Source organism: Aegilops tauschii, chromosome 4 (genome assembly GCF_002575655.3).
Source record: "Aegilops tauschii subsp. strangulata cultivar AL8/78 chromosome 4, Aet v6.0, whole genome shotgun sequence".
NCBI lineage: Eukaryota > Viridiplantae > Streptophyta > Magnoliopsida > Poales > Poaceae > Aegilops > Aegilops tauschii.
In genome coordinates, this window is record NC_053038.3 from 501168330 (window position 1) to 501188675 (window position 20346).

The window sequence follows — 20346 nt, forward strand, 5'->3', positions numbered from 1 at the left end:
ATTGTGTTCAAACCATGTTTAAAAAATCAAATCAATATCCATTTTTATAACCAAACAAACAATATCCTAGTGTCATTCACATCAGGATCATACAAAGAAGGAAAGTTGACAATGAGGATATGATTGCCACCCTGGTTATCTTGATTCAAACATGTTGCTCCCTCGCGGGAGTAATTTTTTACAAATGAAAGTTGGATACACGTACAAGAATATCCCCATCATCAGTAAAAATAAAAATTCAGTTATAAATAAACAGGAAGTAAAGGAGATCGTAACAAGGAACGGAAGAGACAGGGGAGGGAGGTCCGGTCCGGTCCGGTGGTTATTTGGCTGGGGGAGCCAGCCAAGGAGAGCCAAGGACGCGCGGGATCGGGTCTGCCGTCACCACCACCGCCTCCGCCCGCCTGCGTCGCTCTCCGGCCCCGTGCCGTCCCCCACCCCCACCATTCCTCCTCTCCTCTCCGGCCCCTCCAATCCAATCCCGCCGAATCCACTCCTCCTCCTCCTCGTCCCCCTCCCGCGGCCTCGCCTCGATCCGGAAGGAATCTCCGGCCGGCCTCCCTCCCTCCAATTCCGCGCCCAACTCCCCAGGTCCGTTTGCTCTTCTTGCCGTCCGCAGATTCGGTTCCTCTGCTCGTTTCCGCCTCCGAGATTCACCGATTCCCGTCCATTCCGTCTTTGTCTATCAGCTTGGGGCCATTTTGGAATCGTCCTCCCTCGAGGCGTCTGTCTCGGCCCCAAAGATCCAATTCGGTTGGATTTCTGCTCCCGAGCCGGAGCCCGTCCGGAGGCGCACGACCTGAGACCGGCGCGGAGGGAGTTGATGCCACCCGGCGATGGATCGCCGAGCCTTCAGGAGTAACTCGTGCAACAGCAAGAACACGGCGCCTCCCCCCTCGCCCTCGGCGGCGTCGGCGGCGGTGTACCGGACGTCCTCGGCGCCGGTGGGGGGCTCCAAGGACAACGTCGGCGAGCGCAAGGCGCTGCTGCCCCGGCGCCCCGAGGGCGGCACGGCCCGCAAGGCCTACAAGGGCCCCAAGCGGCGGGTGCAGTGGAAGGACACCCACGGGAAGAAGCTCGCCGAGGTCTTGGAATTCCAGCCTAGGTAAGCAAACCAAGCAACCTCCGTGCATCATTTCAATATTAATTTTTGTGCTGCCGTAAATGTGCTAGATAGACGCACCATGCTTCTTTTGATCCTACACTACATGATGCCGATGCCGATGAGTTCCATGCGATGTTTCCTTGTTTGGCTACCCAAATTAGCTGCATAGGGGTTGCTTGGATAGTTGGAACTCTTAGGTGGGCGTCTCTTGTCAAGCAGGAAAGAGGGAAATGATTGCTGTAGTCACGAGGTTCGGTGATCAAATGATGTGTATCCTGCCAGGATACCACTTTAGAACATGTGATCCATTTGGGGTGTCACAATCTGCCAATGTCAGCTAGCTAGGCGAACTGAATTATTGTGCCTGGGGGCTTTTCAACATCCAATTCAAGTAACTGGGGTCTATGCTTCCCTTGAACTCTTCTGAAGTAACATGTGGCTATAATTTCAGTCTTAGTTTGTCGTTTACCTGACCTATAAATTCACCCCGAGTCCGCTGTGAACTGATTAGACAGAAACATGTTCTACTTGTGGTGCCGTAAAAGTTAAGTACGAACTGGTGTTGCAAAATGATTGCATAAAGTCTTAGGCAACTAATCCATAATCGTGCTGGTGCGCAATTATGAACCATTTGTTGGAGTAGTGATTGGTCATTATTGATGTATCAAGGACTGGAAATGAAACAGCCCTTCAAAGTGGAAAAGGATGAGAATTTATGATGAGGCTGCTGCATTTCTTGGCCTCAGTGGCAGTATTATGTCTCCATTAGCCTATAAGAAAAACTGTGTATTGGTCTACTATTACTTTTGATACGCTCTTCTTACAGGCATGCAAATGATATGTGCTGTCATATGTGAAGCTGGTTTGTATATGTTCCTCAGTTGATACTGTAGATTTTGTCAATATAATTCAATCTGTATGCTAGTTCCTTATTTTTTTAACTTTAGTTCCTGATTTCTAGTCAAGCCATGATCAGTAGAGTTTTGGCGATTTTATTTTCTGAGAGTAGACTTTGGCGATTTGATTAAACAAATTGTTGAAATTTTGATCAGTATCAGTAGACTTTTGGCAATTTTATTGAAAATTTAGACGAGTTGAACCTCGTCATTTATCAAAATGTATTTATTAATTATGCATGTTGGGGTGGGGCTGCACATGTTAATGCTAATTAGCAGTAGATTATTGAACATCTGATTCCTCAAATTTTCAACTAATAAATTTAGATCCGAATGTAATTATTAATGTTGATTATTATGATTTATCTTCAGTAAATTGGGCAATTATACATTATACTGTTATGAGCTAAAGTGGTAACCTATCCCGTTCAGAAGCCACTCTTCCACGTCAGGGGTTATCCCTGTCACTGTTTTCTAGTGCCCCATCATTGGTCTTCGGACCTTTACCCTACCCATAACGGAGACTTCGTTAAAAACCTAGAATTGATGACACATATACCTAACAAGGAAACAGTTTAAAGTGGCAATACAGTATTGGTTTATTTATTTCCTTTCATAACAGCTGTAGTTATGTAACTTGTTCTAAGGCCTCCTGCATTGGAACAGGAAATGTTTAACTTATCCGTAACATTTCTGGATGCAAAATTCGGTTACGCTGCAAGCAAGTTTAGTAATATAGCAGTCTAATTGTCGGATTGAGGTAATATGTGATGTCTGGCGGTTCAGGACTGAGGACTTGGACCACCTGCATATGAATTGAGGACAGTCCACCTGAAAATGCCCTGTTTCCGCCTACACAAGACCATTCCATTAGTCCAAATTAATCTGCATCGGAACATTTATTTATTTTAACAACCATGAAATTACACAACTGTAATCTGATCTCAGTTGAACAAGCTTAGGTAAGCTCTGTTACTTTGATATGGATATTTGGAAACCCTTGTTTATGTTCTTCACAGTTACAGTTTGATTAGTCCGTGGTGGTACCCTACCCTACATCTTTGTTCGGTGTAAGTTCAGTTTAACCAAGTGGAACTTGTTGGCACATGACTTCTTTTGTTCTCAAGATATTTGCTTCGCCTTTTATTTCCATACGACCCCCAACAAGGGACAGGGTTCTCATTTGTCACACTGTGTAGCAATTGCTTACAGTTCCAAATTGCTTATTTTTACACGAGCAGTACCTTTTATAGGCTTTGGAGTTGCAGAGGCGTAATGAATACTTTGTTTTATCAGTCTGTAAGTTACAGTGGACCTTAATCTTTACCGCTGAAGTATACTTCTGTAAGAACTTTAATTACCTCAAGTTGTCTTTCTTTGTACTGGCATCAGCTTTACAATAGAACCCACATAAGGTGCGATGATATGTGTTAATTGAAAATGTTGTTCTCTTTTGGGATGCTAGATGGTATTAAAAGATTTTGAAATAGACCAGATTACAATGCATTAATATAGCCCATGCATCTAAAGAGGTTGTATCTAGAAATCTTGAGTTACAGTTTCATGGGGCCAGTATAATGACAGCAGTATTAGTGTATTACACATTATCACAGTGAAACTTGTTGGCATATGATTTTCTCTCTCTCTCAGTATATTTACTTCGCCTGATTGCAGTTGCATATTTGTTGCACCCTTTAGTCCTCGGAGATCAGTTTACAGTTCCAAATTTTGCTTATTTAAAAAAATGAGCAGTACCTTTTATAGGTTTTAGAAATTGCAGGTGTGTAGTAAATAATTTCTTTTATCAGTATTTCTCTCTGCTGGCATCAGCTGACAGTAGAATCCACATTGGGTGCAATGGTATGTGCTCAAAATGATCTCTTTTGGAATCGTAGTATCTTGGCCGAGATACAATACGTTAATAACCCCATGCATCTAGAGAGGTCGTATCCGCGTTGAACTGTAATTATGTTGGTTGCTCAAGAAATTCCATGCACCCATCACAGAAAAAAAGTCGATGCTGACATTTGCTTGTCTTGATTTTCTTCCTCTAATTGCTCTGCCATCTTTTTTGCAGTGATTCAAGTGACTCGGATGATGATTATTTGGATACTTGCATATGCTCAGTCATGTAAATACCGCAGGGCTGAATCTCCGGTGCATCTTGCGCAGGTGGAGAGTACGAGTGTTTAGCAAGAGCTGTATCTTAATGTTATGCATTGGCCTAACAGTCTTGTATAGAAAAAGGTTCACTCCAACAGGCTCAAACTATCTCATGTAGAGCAAGTCAGGGCTGCGACCTAGCAAGGACTGGCGACGACGAGCCCATATCATCTGTTGAATGCGCAAGCAGCAGGAAGTTGCGTCAGAATTTTGAGATATCGCCACGCAGCAGTTAGAAAGGAAAAAAAAAGGACACGCGGTGTTCTCAGCAGCAGCCTTGCTCTCTTCCTGACGAGTAACGTTATGTGTCATAAGCAAAATGCTCTTAGAATCAGACACCGGCATGTCTTGCGCGGCTGGAATTGCGACCGATTTTTTGTCAATAGTAGTGTCTGCCTCTTGGCATGTTAACTAACTAGCTGATGTTCCTGTCTGTCTGTCAGTCTGATGCTGTCATCACACGCTTAACATTATTCTTGCATGACTTGATGTGTGATGGATGCTGTAATTCCAAAGTGCAAGGTTTGTCACATTCCTGTGCCCTGTTGGGCAGTTCACTGTCATCAAAAGGGGCCTCTCTTTTTTATTTCGGCAGAAGATGAACTTCTCATCAAAGCTCCAGTAATTTACCGCCTTGTTCACCTCAAAAGAAAAAAAAAACACCACCTTGTATGTTGTCATACATTTTTTTACACCTTTTATTTTAAACATCATGTGTATTGATTTTCTTCTTGTAAATAGTTACTTCCTGACATGTGATACAAGAAAGCTAAATTCTGTACCCGCAAAAAATAAAGCTAAATTCTACACAGAAAAAGGTTTATTTTAGGCCAAAAAAAGGGTAAAACAAGTTTGAGGGAAAAAAAGAGAGAGGCAAATTTATGCCACAGGCCTGCATGGAACGCGATGCAATTCCCGCCACGCAACACACACACACACACAGGATTCCGACGGCCCGGCCCGGCCCGCGGCCTCGGATTCCTTGCTCCGTCATCGGATCCCATCCGTTCCGTCCGCCCATCCAACGGTCACATGCCAGCTGGGTCAACACGACCGTTACCACTCGGGCTTTTGCCCTTTTCCCCCAACGGCAGCTTCTCCTCGCCCCCAAATGCCGCGCCCCCTTCACTACTACTCCTAAGCCGCCGCTGCCGCTTCTCTTCCATCTCCCCCAAACACCCACCCGCTTCTCTTCTCGCCGCCGACGAGCCACCGACGAGCCACCGACGCGCCCGCCGGGCCGGCCATGGGCTGCTTCCTCGGCTGCTTCGGGGGCGCCAAGTCCAAGAAGGAGCGCCGCCACCGCCGGCGCAAGCAGCGCTCCCCCTCCCACTCCCCCTCCAAGGCCGCCCGCGACGCCGAGGCCGCCTCCGCCGCCGCCCCGCTCCTCGCCACCCTCCTCGAGCTCAGGTTCGTTCCTTGTCCCATCGAGGATTACTGCCAGTCTCTCTCTCTCACTGATCGGCTGCTGTTGATCCGCCTCGTGATTGACCGATGGATTCCGGCTTGATTTTTGTCTGGTTAATTAGGGGTTCGATCTCCGTTTGATTTTTTCTGGTTGATTAGGGATTCGGCCGATGACCTGTGCCTGGCCGTCGTCGCCAAGAAGAAGGTGACGTTCGACCCCAACGTGACCGCCTACGAGGCGCCGCCGATCCCCGAGGGCGAGGAGGCCGCGACAGAGGAGGAGGAGGAGGGCCGCGCCGCGGCGGGCGGCGAGGAGGCGTGGACGCTGCTGGGGCCCGAGTGCGCGAAATCAGAGGCGTTCCCGCTCAACCACAGGTACGGCAACTGCGCCGGCGCCGACGACGACAGCGACTACGAGGACTGCTACGACGACGACGACGACGATGAGTACGATGACGATGAGGACGACGAAGAGGAGGAGGGCTTGGACGGGATCGACGAGTGCGCGGTGGACGACGACGAGGAGCAAGGCGGGCTTCTGGGCATCGCGCGCGGCGAGGAGGAGGCGTGCGAGTCGCTCTTCCTGCTCCCGGCGCCCAGGACCACCAAGGACAGCGCCGCTGCCGCTCAGACCGGAGCAGCAGCTGAGGCAACCGCCGCGCTCAGCTCGGTGGAGAACTTCAGCCAGTGGAAGGACGCCAAGCCACACACCGCCGCGCCCAAGGATTCAGAGAAGGAGAACATCGTCAGGCTCTCCGACTCGGCGACGGCCCCTGATATGAAAAAAGAGAAGCCGGCGGTGAGCTGGGACTACACCCCCAGGACGCCGAGCAAGCAGGAGGCCTCGGTGGACGCGAGCCTCTCCACGTGGCTGGGCTCCTCGGGGACGCCGGAGAGCAACTACTCGGTGCGGTCCTACTCGCCGATCAGCCGGGAGGACCGGCCCATCCTCGGCGCCCTCACCGTGGAGGACATCAAGATCTCCTCGGCCAACTCGTCGCCGAGGCGGTCGCGGTCCCCGAGCCCGAGCCCCGACGACATGCCGATCCTGGGCACCGTGGGGGCTTACTGGAACTGCAGCGATGCCAAGGGCGGCAGTGATGATTCGGTGACGAGAGGCGGGTTCATGAAGACCAGGAGCAGATTTGGGCAGGTGAGCTCTTAATTAGCTTCGGCGATTTGAGCTTTGGTTGATGATGCATTTTCCAGGCTCCAAATGTGTGGTGCTCATGATGTTTTTACCCATTGCAGAACTTGGCATGATGAAAATGGTGAACCGCCCTCCAGAATTATGATGAAATAGGCTAGAAAGAAGAGCTGTGAATTAAGAGATAAGATACAGTGTGAGTGAGTGAGTGAGTGAGAGATTGTTCCATGAGTGAGAGATTCTTTTATGTGTTTGTAAACATGTCATGTCAGCATTCTATATAGCATGGTATTCTTTTTGTGTGGCATTGTCAATATGATGTGTACTATTATTTCACCCTTTGTCAATAATCAATATTTTGTACTACTGCATTTGAGTTCAGTTTCACCTTTCTGAACTGTGACTGCCTGCCTGCTTTTCTTCTTCTGAACTTTTGTTATCTGCAGCACCTCACAACACTATCTTGGAGGCTTAAGATTAACATCATGATAATCTGTACATACATGCAAGCTCTGTAGCTCACATGAACATGGACCTAGGTTTATCATTAACATATGAGCAGAAGATTTCAGATAATATCATGCAAACTTGTCTTGCCCTGCAGTGGAAAATGAGAACTATACAGCTTTTGCATTTCAGAGGTGTGGCATTGTCAATATGATGTACTATTATTTCAGTATGATTACATTTGAGTTCTTTTTCAGTTTTCACCTTTCTGAACTGTACCTGCCTGCTTTTCATGTTCTGAACTTCAGTTATCTGCGGAACCTGACAACACTGTATTGGAGGCTTAGGTTTAGCAATCATGATAATCTGTAGTACATTACTAAAGCATAAATGTAAGCATACAACTCTGTAGCTCACATGAGTAAGGACCTAGGATTCCTATTAACATCTGCAAAGAAGAAAGTGCAGAAGATTTCAGATGTCTTCTCTTCCCCTGCAGTGAAAAAATGTGAACTATACAGCTTTTGCAAACGCTTCAAGCGATCAATTATTTGCCTCCAACACACACATAATCCACTTGTCCACACAAATTAGAGTCGAGTCTGCAGTAGTAGCGGTACAAACTGCAAAGCCTAGCGTCACCGCCTCTTGGGGAGCTGGAACGCGCGCTTCAGGAACTGGCTCGCGGCCTCGTCGTCGCGGTGGCAGAGCACGCGGAGGATCGTGTCCGGGTCCGTCCGGCACCACCGCCTCGTCGTCAGCGGCATCGGCAGAGCGGCCCGGGGCGACCCGCCGCAGGCCGCCGCCGTCGTCGTCGCGATGCTTAGCTCCTCCACGACCCGCTCCGCCGTCTGCCCCATGAGCGCGACCACGCCCTCGGCGGCCTCGGCCTCGCTCTCCACCACGTCCTCCGCCACCAGGCCCTCCCCGCGCGTGCAGAAGGCCCGCTTCAGGCTCCGCAGGTCCTCCTCCACCATGCCGTGGTCCTCCCTCGTGAAGCTCCGGTGGTTGCCGCCGGCCAGCAGCACCATCAGGAACGCCTGGAACGAGGCCTTCATCACCTCCCGCACCGCCACCGGCTGCGCGCGGTCCACCAGGATGGAGACGAGGAGCGACAGGTTCTGCTTCAGCGTGCGGAGCGCCGGCCGGATGCGCGCGTCGGCCACGCCGCCGGCGTACAGCCCGTCGTAGAACGAGTGGTGCGAGTCGAAGAAGATGAGCCGGTACGCGGCCACCTCGGCGACGTGGGCGATCGCCGTCTGGGCCGCGGTACGCGCGTGGTCGAAGTGGCAGCACGGTGCGGCGAGGAGCCGGCTCGTGGTGGACGGCGAGGTGCATGCTCCGCCGCCCGCGGAGAAGAAGGAGAGCGACTTGTCCAGCGCCTGGATGTGGCTGAGGATGTAGTGGATCGTGTTGAGCCGGACGTAGAGGCGCTGCGTGCCGCGGCTGGTGGACGGCCGCGGGTTGTGCCCGCTGGCCGCGCTCACGCTCTGGCCTCCGCCGTGGTACGACGCGTTGCCGCGCCCGCCGCTCGTCAGGGGCACCCGGCACGGCGCCACCGCCGCCCTCTTCCACAGCCGCTTGATCGTCGAGTCCTGGTTGCACCTCGTCAGCGCCGGCAGCGGCGGGAGGTAGCTCTGCTTGTTGCCGCAGGAGGCGAGGAAGGAGACGTAGTCCTGGAAGACGGCGCCGAGGCCGTCGGCGAGGTCCTGCAGCATGCCGTCCCTCGCGCTCACCGGGATCGCGAAGAACTCGTCAAGGGTGGCCTTGGCCAGCTTCATCAGGTCCACCGCCGACTGCGCGTACGGCTCATTCTTGGACCTCGCGGTCCAGCTCTACGTGACCATGCCATGCCACGGCAGAGTTAGTTTGAGGCACTTTGCAGGAATGGAGCGTGAACATGTGTGATCAATGGAGGCAAGCTCACCTCGGTGTCTTTGGCTCTGAGGAGGCACTCCCTGGCGACCCTGAGCCGCTCCTCGACCCACGTCCGGAGGAAGCCGACCACGACGGACTCGACATCGTAGGGCACCACCTCCCGCACCACCGGCTCGCCGTCGTCGTCCGCCACCATCTGCACCAGGGCCTTCTCGAGCCTGCCCGCCGCGTGCAGCACGCGCACCAGCTCGTCGGTCAGGCAGACGGCCTTGCCCAGGTACTGCTTCAGCACCACGCCGTAGCAGCCGTGCAGGGTCACCGCGGCCACCGCCGCCGGGAACGGGTGCCACCGCCTCAGCTCCCGGCTGAAGCACTCGCGCTCCCACTGGGCCAGCTCCTCCGTGTCCTTGGCGAGCTGCGTCAGGATCCCGCTGGTGTCGTCCACGTCGCGCTGGTGGCCGGAGAGCATGCCGTGCTCCTGCCCGAGCCCGCTCTCCAGGACCTTGGTGAAGGCGCTTCTCATCGAGCAACGGATGTAGTAATCGACGCGATCGCCGCCGCATTCGTGATCCGTGTGCACACTTTCGGCGATGATCTTGCCCGCGCCGAGCGCCAAAGACAGAGCGCACTCCAACGCCGCGGTGCCGGTGCCGGTGCCGCCATTCCCGTACCACTCGTGGTAGTCAAGCAGGCGCTTCTCGGACCAGTCACGTATCGCGCCAAGAGCGGTGGAGAAGACCCGCGCGTACACGGGGTCACGGGGGTTGTCCTGCCTGGCGCCGGCGTCAGCGGCCACCTCCGCGAGCACCGCGAGCGCCGCGCCGGCGAGGTCCGGCTCGACCTGCCCGGTGGCCACGTACTGCTGGAAGAGGACCCAGGCGAAGCACACGTTGTGCAGCATCCGGTTGATGCCGAGCGTCGCCCACGTCCTCCTCATGAGCTCCAGGAGCTCGTCCACCTCGTCGAGCACGACGGTCTCGTCCCTGAGGTCGAAGATGCCCTGGAGGAGGGAGACGTAAAGGAGCACGTTGAGAGGGTACCCGTCGGCCCAGTGGCAGGCCTCGCCGGCGGGGGCGGAGCGCCAGGCGAGCGCGAGCACGGCGTCGCAGAGGGCGCGCATGGCGTCGGAGGCCTTGCCGGTGTCGATGGCGCGGGCCTCGGCTGCCTCCACGACCTCGCGGAACCGGAGCACGGAGGCGCTGTGGCGGTGGTCGAGCGGGACGGAGCTGTGCGTGATGAGGCCCGCCTCGAGGAGCTTGAGCTGGCGGCGCTGCCACTGGTGGTGCTCGGCGCCGTCGGCAAAGTCGGGCAGCTTGAGCTGCCGCAGCAGCTCCAGCGGCAGGATGATCGTCTCCGCTCTTCTGCCCACCTGCATTGCGATTCAGAAGGATCATGGCATGAGCTCGAAATCTCGAACACATGCATTGCGCGCAACCGGCGCGTCAATGGAGGTGCAAGCATGAACGGACCTGTCCGACGAGGGTGCGCATGAGCGTCTTGCGGAGGCGCGCGTCGCCGTGCTCCGTGACGCGCATCTGCTGCCGCATGATCTCGGCGGAGGTCATGGGCCGCCTGGCCCTGGGCGACCCGGCCGGCGCCCGCACGGCGCGGCCGGGGGAACCCGGCGCGGACGAGGCGTTCATGCTGCCGCTGCGCAGGGCGGTGGACGGCTGCGTGGCCCTGCGCGCCTTGAGCCCGAGCGCGCGCTTGACCCGGCTGTTGACGACGTTCATCCCGGTGCCGCCCCTGGGCCCGGCGCCGATCCTGGGCGAGGCGTCCCCGCCTTCGGCGCCGTCACATGCCGCGCCCTTGGCGTTGCCGCCGCCGCCGGCGCGGCAGGACATGAAGAAGACCTCGTAGGCGGCCTCGCGGACGTCGGCGCGGGAGAGGCCATCGAGGCGGCCGAAGGGGCAGTCGAGGGCGTCGGCGGCGGCCGCGGTGCCGGGGCCGGGGCTGCCGTGGAGGGCGTCGGCGTCGGGCGAGCGCGCGTAGGAGGCGGAGCGGGAGCGGTAGTGCTGCAGGAGGCGCGGCCCCATGGGCATGGATGTCCGGCCGAGCGCGTGGTGTCTCGGGCCGAGGGAGAGGCGGGGGCGACCCAGAAATGGTGGAGGGGAGGGAGAGGCCACGCCACGGCCACGCGCGCGGGAAGGACGGAGGCGCCCCCCGCAACCGCCGCTCCACGCTTCCATGCCCCGTTATTCTCGGCTCGTTGCAACATGGCAGCAAGGCAGTGTTAGGAAGTGCAACATGGCAGCAAGGCGCTAACTAATGACATGAGTCAACCATATATGATTGTCGCTCAAGTGTCTTGCCCAGATCCCTAGAAAAGAGTGTCTTGATCAGATCAGACTGAGAGCGCTCCGTTTTTTAATTTATTTCTGGCTTCTCTTTTATCTTATGCCTCGATGGTTTCATTTTTTTTATGTTCAATGGTCGGAGCATATATAATTAGTTTCTTTTAATAGACACTGCACAGTGCACACTCGCTGAATGAAATTATATCCAGTAATTGACCAGAGTTCCAATTGCCAGCTGCTTCTGCATTATCTTCTTTTACAAGATATATATACTGGTATAAAAGAAGCTATCACTCGAGCACGCATGCATGGATGGAGGAGCAACATAAAAAGAAAGAAAAAAGATTTCCATCAAACTAAGAAACCACAGCTAGCTAGCTACTCCCCCTGTACATAAGTGCTTCTGCCACAGCACACAGGAGCAAAACCACCAAGGTTCCGAGCCAGTCCAAGTAAGCAAAACAAGCAGGAAGGCGACCTAATGATAGAACATGGGGAAGAGAACATTGATCAAGTCCAGGCTAGCAGCAGGCAGCACACATTCTGATGATGATAGAAAGAAAGAAACATATGAAGCATTCTTTTCGTCTGCTGTATTTTCTTGTGTTTTACACTTGATCAGTGCTGTCTTCCCCATGCTTCATATCTTGCTTGTGCCCTTTTTTGATGATGATACAAACTGGAATTCAGCATCTCCACCTCTCCAGAGCCTCACAAAGATAACACTGCAAACAAGAGGAAGATGCCAGATGGAATCTGTAGGTAGGGGTCATGACCAAGTAAGGCTTCCCAGCAGGCTGCAGAAACACTTGATCCCTTCATCTGGATCGACCAGACCAGATAAATTATTCTAACTAGGACAAGGATAAATTTCATACTAACGCCAGAATTGCCAATGTGGCTTCACAGCACAAAACAGAGTTATAAATATGTTCTATCTTGCATATGTAATTGCCACCGAATAGTAAACCATTCGCCATATTATAAACAAGATAGATCTGTGCATCAAAAGCGTTCAAGCAGGAATAAGACTTTTATGGGCATACAGTTTTCCTTCTCAATCAAACTACCACCAAGACTACTTAGGTGTTTCGTTGATTCTACTCACCAAGACCTGATTGGTTGACGCAAAATCACGTGCTTGACAAGCAGTGTAACACAACAAAGCGCTACAGTCCAGTATGAATTTTACCTAGCCTGAATCTGTTTTTGGAATCGTGCAGGAGATCACTTCTGATTTTTTTCATCCTGCTCTACTCGATCAGCAAAGTCGTGTCTCAAGGTATGGACATTCTCTTCGGTCACGTCTGTCTGTATCATTTGCATCCAATGCTTTGTGGACTCGGTTCTGCTTTTCCACCATGTAATGATACTTTTTGCCAACGCCATGACATATATTGCACAATCATACGCATTTTTTTGTCTTGGTGTGGGCACCTGCACAACACCGCGTGCATCAGGGAAGACTGCACCGAGTGCTGTAGCAAGACGATCTGCAGCAGAACGATTTAGTCCATCCAGAGAATCCATGTGGTAGAACTGTGGTGGTGGCCCGTTGATGGCATCAATAAGGAATAAAGACCAATGTGTGCCCAAGTCAGCCCGCCCAAAATTGGTGTTGTTGTTAACCGGCAAGAGCACAAGGCGACTGCGTCGTAGTAACTCGACATTGATGGATGAAGCATCGTGAGCATACGCCGAAGACACAGTTGCATCAGCAAGATACACTTCATCATCATTGAGCTTAGTAGAAGATAAATGCTTCAAGTACTTGGTGATAACACCGTCTGCTACGAAATTGTCGGAACGAAGATCCACAATGTCTGAGCTGACCTTGTCCACCGCCACTTTGTCTCCTTCAAATTTCTTTTCCTTCTCACCACTAGTTTGGCTATCACCAGTAGCTACCAACCAATCAAACTGAAAGTTGGCTTCTTCTTCTTCTTGATCCAGAGGCACATTTTCCTTGCCACCACTAGTTTGGCTATCAGCAGTAGCTACCAACGAATCAAACTGAAAGCTGTCTTCTTCTTCTTCTTGATCCAGAGGCACATGCGGCAAACCCCATAGACCTCCCCTCAGTCCTACCCTCATGCCCCTGTCAATGCGCTCCTCGTCGTCCGGATGCCAAATCTGCGATCCTGGTTTGTTTACATCCTGTTGAAAAAGGGACAGCCTATAAGATCAAGAACCATCTTATTTTGTAAAAGTGCGCCTAGCTTTTGAACTACCCAAGTATACAGACATGATACAAATTTATGAACATTTTTTTTTCAACATGAATGATGGCGCAATTTAACTCCGCCTATGTTGTCTCAACATAGCCGGTCCCAAGCCCGGGTAAAGGAGGAGGGTTGTGATAGGCTTGGCGAGCCAACGTAAAAACTCAGCCACTCTTATGGAGATGAAACCCAAAAGATTTTCGTTGGGGCGTAACCTCTCAGCGACGCGCCACATCGGAACCCGGGTGTGGTGTTAAATGGGCAAGGGCCGGGCCGTCACCCCCTGGCGGCGCGCCGTATCTTGTTCCGGATACAGTGGCAAGTGAGCGAGGATCGGGTCGTCGCTTCCTTAGTGGCGCGCTACATCGGCGTCCGGATGTAGTGGAAAATGAGCAAGGGTCTTCGCATTTGACTCGACGAGTGCGAAGGGTAAGGACGCTAGCCGAGCCTAGGAGGATTCGCTTAGGTAGCTGGAACGTAGGGTCTCTAACAGGGAAGCTTCAGGAGCTAGTTGATTCAGCGGTGAGGAGAGGTGTTGATATCCTTTGCGTCCAATAAACCAAATGGAGGGGGCAGAAGGCGAAGGAGGTGGAGGATACCGGCTTCAAGCTGTGGTACACGGGGACGGCTGCAAACAAAAATGGCGTAGGCATCTTAATCAACAAGAGCCTCAAGTATGGAGTGGTAGACGTCAAGAGACGTGGGGACCGGATTATCCTAGTCCAGCTGGTAGTTGGGGACTTAGTTCTCAATGTTATCAACGCGTATGCCCCGCAAGTAGGCCACAATGAGAACACCAAGAGGGAGTTCTGGGAAGGCCTGGAAGACATGGTTAGGAGTGTACTGATTGGCGAGAAGCTCTTCATAGGAGGAGACCTCAATGGCCACGTGAGTACATCTAACACAGGTTTTGAAGGGGTGCATGGGGGCTTTGGCTATGGCATTAGGAATCAAGAAGGAGAAGATGTCTTAAGCTTTGCTCTAGCCTACGACATGATTGTACCTAACACCCTCTTTAGAAAAAGAGAATCACATCTGGTGACTTTTAGTAATGACCAACACTCTAGTCAGATTGATTTCATCCTCTCAAGAAGAGAAGATAGGCGTGCGTGACTAGACTATAAGGTGATACCTGGAGAGAGTGTTGTACCTCAGCATAAGCTGGTGGTTGCTGACTTCCGCTTTCGGATTCGTGTCCAGCGGGATAAGCGTGCCGAAGTCGCTAGAACGAAGTGGTGGAAGCTCAAGGGGGAGGTAGCTCAGGCGTTCAAAGAGAGGGTCATTAAGGAGGGCCCTTGGGAGGAAGGAGATGCGGACAATGTGTGGATGCAAATAGTGACTTGCATTCGTAAGGTGGCCTCGGAGGAGTTTGGAGTGTCCAGGGGAAGGAGAAGCAAAGATAAGGATGCCTGGTGGTGGAATGATGATGTCCAGAAGGCGATTAAAGAGAAGAAAGATTGTTTTAGACGTCCACGCCTGGACAGGAGTGCAGACAACATAGAGCAGTACAAGATGGCCAAGAAGGCCACAAAGCGAGCTGTCAGTGAAGCAAGAGGTCGGGCGTATGAGGACCTCTACCAACGGTTAGGCACGAAGTAAGGCGAAAGGGACATCTATAAGATGGCCAAGATCCGAGAGAGGAAGACGAGGGATATTGGCCAAGTCATAAGGACGAAACAGACCAACTCTTGGTGAAGGACGAGGAGATTAAGCATAGATGGCGGGAGTACTTCGACAAGCTGTTCAATGGGAAGAATAGGAGTTCTACCATTGAACTGGACGACTCCTTTGATGAGACCAGCATGCATTTTGTGCGGCGAATCTAGGAGTCTGAGGTCAAGGAGGCTTTAAAAGGGATGAAAGGAGGCAAGGCGATGGGCCCTGATTGTATCCCCATTGAGGTGTGGAAAGGCCTTGGGGACATAGCGATTATATGGCTAACCAAGATTTTCAACCTCATTTTTCGGGCAAACAAGATGCTAGAAGAATGGATTAGTACCAATCTTCAAGAAGGGGGATGTTCAGAGTTGTACCCCATGGAATTAAGCTGATGAGCCATACAATGAAGCTATGGGAGAGAGTCATTGAGCACCGCACAAGAAGAATGACAAGTGTGACAAAAAATCAGTTTGGTTTCATGCCTGGGAGGTCGACCATGGAAGCCATTTTCTTGGTACGACAACTTATGGAGAGATACAGGGAGCAAAAGAAGGACTTGCATATGGTGTTCATTGACTTGGAGAAGGCCTATGATAAGATACCGCGGAATGTCATGTGGTGGGCCTTGGAGAAACACAAAGTCCCAGCAAAGTACATTACCCTCATCAAGGACATGTACAATAATGTTGTGACAAGTGTTCGAACAAGTGATGTCAACACTGATGACTTCCCGATTAAGATAGGACTGCATCAGGGGTTAGCTTTGAGCCCTTATCTTTTTGCCTTGGTGATGGATGAGGTCACAAGGGATATACAAGGAGATATCCCATGGTGTATGCTCTTTGCGGATGATGTGGTGCTAGTTGACGATAGTCGGACGGGGGTAAATAGGAAGTTAGAGTTACGGAGACAAACCTTGGAATCGAAAGGGTTTAGGCTTAGTACAACTAAAACTGAGTACATGATGTGCGGTTTCAGTACTACTAGGTGTGAGGAGGAGGAGGTTAGTCTTGATGGGCAAGTAGTGCCTCAGAAGGACACCTTTTGATATTTGGGGTCAATCCTGCAGGAGGATGGATGAAGTGGCGACAAGCTTCTAGCATTCTCTGTGATAAGAGAGTGCCACAAAAGCTAAACGACAAGTTCTACAGAACGGCGGTTCGACCCGCAATGTTGTATGGCGCCAAGTGTTGGCCGACTAAAAGGCGACATGTTCAACAGTTAGGTGTGGCGGAGATGCATATGTTGAGATGGATGTGTGGCCACACGAGGAAGGATCGAGTCTGGAATGAGGATATACGAGATAGAGTTGGGGTAGCACCAATTGAAGGGAAGCTTGTCCAACATTGTCTAAGATGGTTTGGGCATATTCAGCGCAGGCCTCCAGAAGCTCCAGTGCATAGCGGACGGTTAAAGCGTGCGGAGAATGTCAAGAGAGGTCGGGGTAGAACGAATTTTACATGGGAGGAGTCGTTAAGAGGGACCTGGAGGATTGGAGTGTCACCAAAGAACTAGCTATGGACAGGGGTGCGTGGAAGCTTGCTATCCATGTGCCAGAGCCATGAGTTGGTCACGAGATCTTATGTGTTTCACCTCTAGCCTGCCCCAATTTTTTTGGGACTAAAGGCTTTGTTGTTGTTGTTGTAATGATGGCGCAATTTTCAGTAAAACTGAATGTACTGAGTTGAGTCATACCTTCCATTGTCTCCCGGCCAACCACTTATATAATGTATCCTGTAGATACTCTGATCTCACGCCAAACTTAAAATCAAATGAAGTTCCACATTCATGAACAGATCCAACAAGGTTTCCATATGTATCGAAGACGGGAGCTCCAAGAACCTGATCTCTGAGGAAATCAAACAACACAGAATGATCTTTATTTTCTTTATTGTGTTCTTTTCCTGCCATTGGAAGATTGAAACTGAAAGTCTGCTCACTTCCAGGAACCTTGCGGCCATTTGCAAGGACAGCAATGCATCTTGGCGAACTGCAATACAAATTCAACAATTAACTGATGTTTTGAAATAAAAGTCATAATAATAGATGACAAAACATATGGACATTTGAACGTACATAATGCGAGATACACACGGCAATAGCCTCGTGACTAGAGAGAAAATGCAAAGCACAATCTGAGAATGTCCTTCCTCTTTGATTTGATCATACCGAACCGCTTTCCAATCACCATGAGGAATATTTGCCACAATTAGGTTCGTGGGCCCTTTCAGTCTGATCACCCTTGTATTGGTAGCTATTGTTTCATCACAGAACTTCACAATTGCCTGCTGCCCTTGGAACTTGTAGGATTGATCCACCGTTACAACTGTAAAATTATCACTACAGTGCACAATAAATCCAACACCAGCTGGTTCCCGTTTGGTCTCCACCTTATTGACGTCCGGGGCATCTCTGCATTCCTCTGCCGGTGGCAATGATTCCTCTTTCATGCCACCCTTGACTTTCTTTGCTGGTGTCCATGCTTGAATAGAAATGACACATGGTCTTACTTGGTCAAACAGAGGACGTATGACATTCTTATAGTCAGCTGGAACCTGAAAATGTATCGAGAGAGAAAAAAAAACACCTCAGTTAGCTGAATCTGAGCCTTCCAAGAAGGGGAAATCCACTAATGAAACCTAATGTGCTAATTAAATATGCTGGACCTAAGTTGACACAATAATCTATAATACTCAAATAGTTAATCCCCACTATCCTATTTCTCTTGACATGCAGCCTATCCACATCATCAGCCCCACTACCTCCAATTATTTTGACATGCAGGCTTCCATGTCACTATGCCATGTCATCATTTTGTTTCAAAACATTTAGTTTACACGGATGGTGTATCAACTGATTAGTTTAAGGCTTTCAATAGCGTGATACACTTCTAACCCTTCACCTTAATCTTTACTTCCCCTCCCTGTTCAGTTTCCTTCTTTCTTTCTTCTAATAATTGGTAACTAAAGGCAACCACTATTTCTCTCCTTCATCTAAAGATTTCTTCCACACAATCATGGAACACACCAATCCCTCAGACATGGCCCCTCCTCTTTGCCATCACCCCATCAATATTCCACTCTGATCATGCCATGATCCTTACCACTGTGCGTGCGCATGCCTCGCACACGACAAGGATTAAGATGGGATGACAATCGAGATGGTGATGACGACAATGCAGACATAACCTAGGATGGAACCTTGTGAGTGGGAGAAGGCAGCCTACCCATGGCATACTACAAGAGCCCGATCTTTCCCGCCGCTCCGCCATGAAGACCACAGCCAAGGCGTCATCCCTCACCACTGCATCCATCAATGATATTCTAACCTCTTTTGTTTCCTCCTCTGCCCCATGCACCCACACAGGTTTGTCTCCCTCCCCTCTCAACCTATTCCATCCAATTATTGGGGTGTACATTTTTTAAATCAAGCATTCTGCACGTGTTTGATAAAATGTCCAACTGAGAATCGGTTTGCCTTTAATGTCGCATCACAATGCAGTCTATTTGCATTGGTACTTCTTACTGTTGAAGACTTGTAGGCCGAAGATGATGTCTGAATCACCATTTGTAAAGGGATGATATACAACAGGTGCAATCCCGAAATTTTTGAGTTTCAGTTATCGTAGAACATATGAAAGAACATTAGACAGATTTCAGAACTTTATAACTTTTTTCTAGAGCACAAGTTTCAGAACTTTAGTTGGCAGTACAATACAGATTGTCTTCAATAGAACATGGATCTGTATGTTGAAAGCAAATGGCGAGATGTTGAACATAAAGCGATATGTTTATTAAGTTTGCTTATTTTAGAACCAAGTCAAAGGGTTGTAGAGTACAGTTACAGCACAAGTTTCAGAACTTTAGTTGGCCATACAATATGGCGTGCCTTCAATAGATCATGGATCTGTCTGTTGAAAGCAAATGGCGAGATGTTGAACATAAAGCGATCTGTTTATTGAGTTTGCTGGTTTTATAACCAAGTCAAAGGGTTGTAGCGTTATAGTTATACGACACTAGGATTACATCCACAAAGGCTCGCCCCATCTGCCGTTTAGAGGATCTGCATGCACAGAGCCACCCCCTCTGGTTTTGAGCCAAGGTTAGAGCATTGTTGCCTCAGTGTTTATGTTTTCGTAGTGATTAACATTCTATACTTCTAACTTGGTGCTCTAGAATACCCACTCTGATCACGGTTTGTGCTTTATGTACAACCAGGCGAATTTATATATTGTACAGAAACAACAATGAAGTGTCTTTTCTTATCCCCATTCAAATTGGCACCCACTTCCTTTTCATGTCTCTTTTGATCCCCATAAGCTTCCTCACTCTCCATCTAAATTTTAACTCTAAATTCCTGCAGCAACGCGCCAGGCTTCATCTAGTTAAATAGAATGAGGTACTAGATTGAATGCGCTAAAAAAAATGAATTACTACTGCCAGTGGTTTACTTCCAGGAGGGAAATGTGCATTACATATACCCGGAATCCGCAAGGACACCGATTTACTTGAGACATTTATGTCCCTATATATCTGCCCGAATTTTTCTTGTAAGAAGACATTGTGGTTTCTTTTAATGGAAATCCGGGAGGGAGCTCTCTTTATCAAACAAAAAAAAAAAAACTGTCCGAAGCACACCGACGTACCAGAGGCATTGACGACGAGTTGGGGGAACCACGAAGAGCGAGGAAGAGGGGGGCGGCGGGGCAGGGGAGTCGCTGCAAGAGGGGGGCGGCGGGGCAGGGGAGTCGCTCCAAGAGGGGGGCGGCGCGGCAGGGGAGTCGCTGCAAGAGGGCGGCGCGGCAGGGGAGTCGCTGCAAGAGGGCGGCGGGGGCAGGGGGAAGGAGAGCGGCGGCGCGGCTACAGGTTAGGAGGAACACGAGCGTTTTTTTTTTCTTCCTTTTTTTCTTTTAGCACCACGGGCGTTTCCTATTTGCTCTTTGCGAATTACGGAGTTCACGGCACACAATCTATACTCGGCAGGCCAGCCCAATAACGCCCCACACTTCTCTTCCTTTCTTCTTCCCGTTCTTTTTTCAATTTTCATTCCATTCCCTTTCTTTCTTGGGGCTAGCTACGCGTCCCCGGCGGATCTTTTTAAAAGATCCGCCGGTTTGGCGGTCGTT

General features: G+C 50.5%; 4 protein-coding genes across 5 annotated transcripts; 2 read left to right on the plus strand and 2 right to left on the minus strand.

Moving 5' to 3' along the window:
- The first annotated feature begins 289 nt into the window (after window positions 1–289).
- On the plus strand, window positions 290–4733 carry LOC109754252 (uncharacterized). 2 transcript variants are annotated; one of them, XM_020313160.4, is made up of 4 exons: window positions 308–591; window positions 690–1105; window positions 4079–4173; window positions 4283–4733. In XM_020313160.4, the coding sequence occupies exons 2-3, from the start codon at window positions 837–839 to the stop codon at window positions 4134–4136; spliced, it is 327 nt and encodes a 108-aa protein (XP_020168749.1). In that variant the 5' UTR covers window positions 308–591; window positions 690–836; the 3' UTR covers window positions 4137–4173; window positions 4283–4733. The 2 variants fall into 2 exon arrangements, with proteins under 2 accessions (XP_020168748.1, XP_020168749.1); XM_020313159.4 differs by having other exon boundaries at window positions 290–591; window positions 4079–4733.
- Window positions 4734–5268: 535 nt separating this feature from the next.
- Window positions 5269–7084, plus strand: LOC109754259 (uncharacterized). Its single transcript, XM_020313167.3, has 3 exons — window positions 5269–5574; window positions 5731–6724; window positions 6823–7084. The coding sequence occupies exons 1-3, from the start codon at window positions 5411–5413 to the stop codon at window positions 6832–6834; spliced, it is 1170 nt and encodes a 389-aa protein (XP_020168756.1). The 5' UTR covers window positions 5269–5410; the 3' UTR covers window positions 6835–7084.
- A 383-nt stretch (window positions 7085–7467) lies between these two features.
- LOC109754262 (protein unc-13 homolog) lies at window positions 7468–11079 on the minus strand. The gene is made up of 3 exons (XM_020313171.2): window positions 10513–11079; window positions 9093–10412; window positions 7468–9000 (listed from the first exon to the last, which is right to left on the minus strand). The coding sequence occupies exons 1-3, from the start codon at window positions 11077–11079 to the stop codon at window positions 7804–7806; spliced, it is 3084 nt and encodes a 1027-aa protein (XP_020168760.1). The 3' UTR covers window positions 7468–7803.
- Window positions 11080–12210: 1131 nt separating this feature from the next.
- On the minus strand, window positions 12211–19968 carry LOC109754269 (uncharacterized). Its single transcript, XM_020313175.4, has 4 exons — window positions 19867–19968; window positions 17298–17776; window positions 16917–17211; window positions 12211–13497 (listed from the first exon to the last, which is right to left on the minus strand). The coding sequence occupies exons 1-4, from the start codon at window positions 19873–19875 to the stop codon at window positions 12568–12570; spliced, it is 1713 nt and encodes a 570-aa protein (XP_020168764.1). The 5' UTR covers window positions 19876–19968; the 3' UTR covers window positions 12211–12567.
- Between the last annotated feature and the right edge of the window lie 378 nt (window positions 19969–20346).

What these genes read in the sequence shown, in the direction of transcription:
- LOC109754252 (XM_020313159.4), top strand. Translation starts at nt 837, where the DNA reads ATGGATCGCCGAGCCTTCAGGAGTAACTCGTGCAACAGCAAGAACACG. An exon ending in GTCTTGGAATTCCAGCCTAG is followed by an intron (nt 1,106 to 4,078) that starts GTAAGCAAACCA and finishes TCTTTTTTGCAG; the next exon opens with TGATTCAAGTGACTCGGATG.
- LOC109754259 (XM_020313167.3), top strand. Translation starts at nt 5,411, where the DNA reads ATGGGCTGCTTCCTCGGCTGCTTCGGGGGCGCCAAGTCCAAGAAGGAG. An exon ending in GCCACCCTCCTCGAGCTCAG is followed by an intron (nt 5,575 to 5,730) that starts GTTCGTTCCTTG and finishes CTGGTTGATTAG; the next exon opens with GGATTCGGCCGATGACCTGT.
- LOC109754262 (XM_020313171.2), bottom strand. Translation starts at nt 11,079, where the DNA reads ATGGGGCCGCGCCTCCTGCAGCACTACCGCTCCCGCTCCGCCTCCTAC. An exon ending in TGCGCACCCTCGTCGGACAG is followed by an intron (nt 10,413 to 10,512) that starts GTCCGTTCATGC and finishes ATCGCAATGCAG; the next exon opens with GTGGGCAGAAGAGCGGAGAC. An exon ending in TCAGAGCCAAAGACACCGAG is followed by an intron (nt 9,001 to 9,092) that starts GTGAGCTTGCCT and finishes ATGGTCACGTAG; the next exon opens with AGCTGGACCGCGAGGTCCAA.
- LOC109754269 (XM_020313175.4), bottom strand. An exon ending in CCGTGTGTATCTCGCATTAT is followed by an intron (nt 17,212 to 17,297) that starts GTACGTTCAAAT and finishes TTTGTATTGCAG; the next exon opens with TTCGCCAAGATGCATTGCTG. An exon ending in TGGCCGGGAGACAATGGAAG is followed by an intron (nt 13,498 to 16,916) that starts GTATGACTCAAC and finishes CTTTTTCAACAG; the next exon opens with GATGTAAACAAACCAGGATC.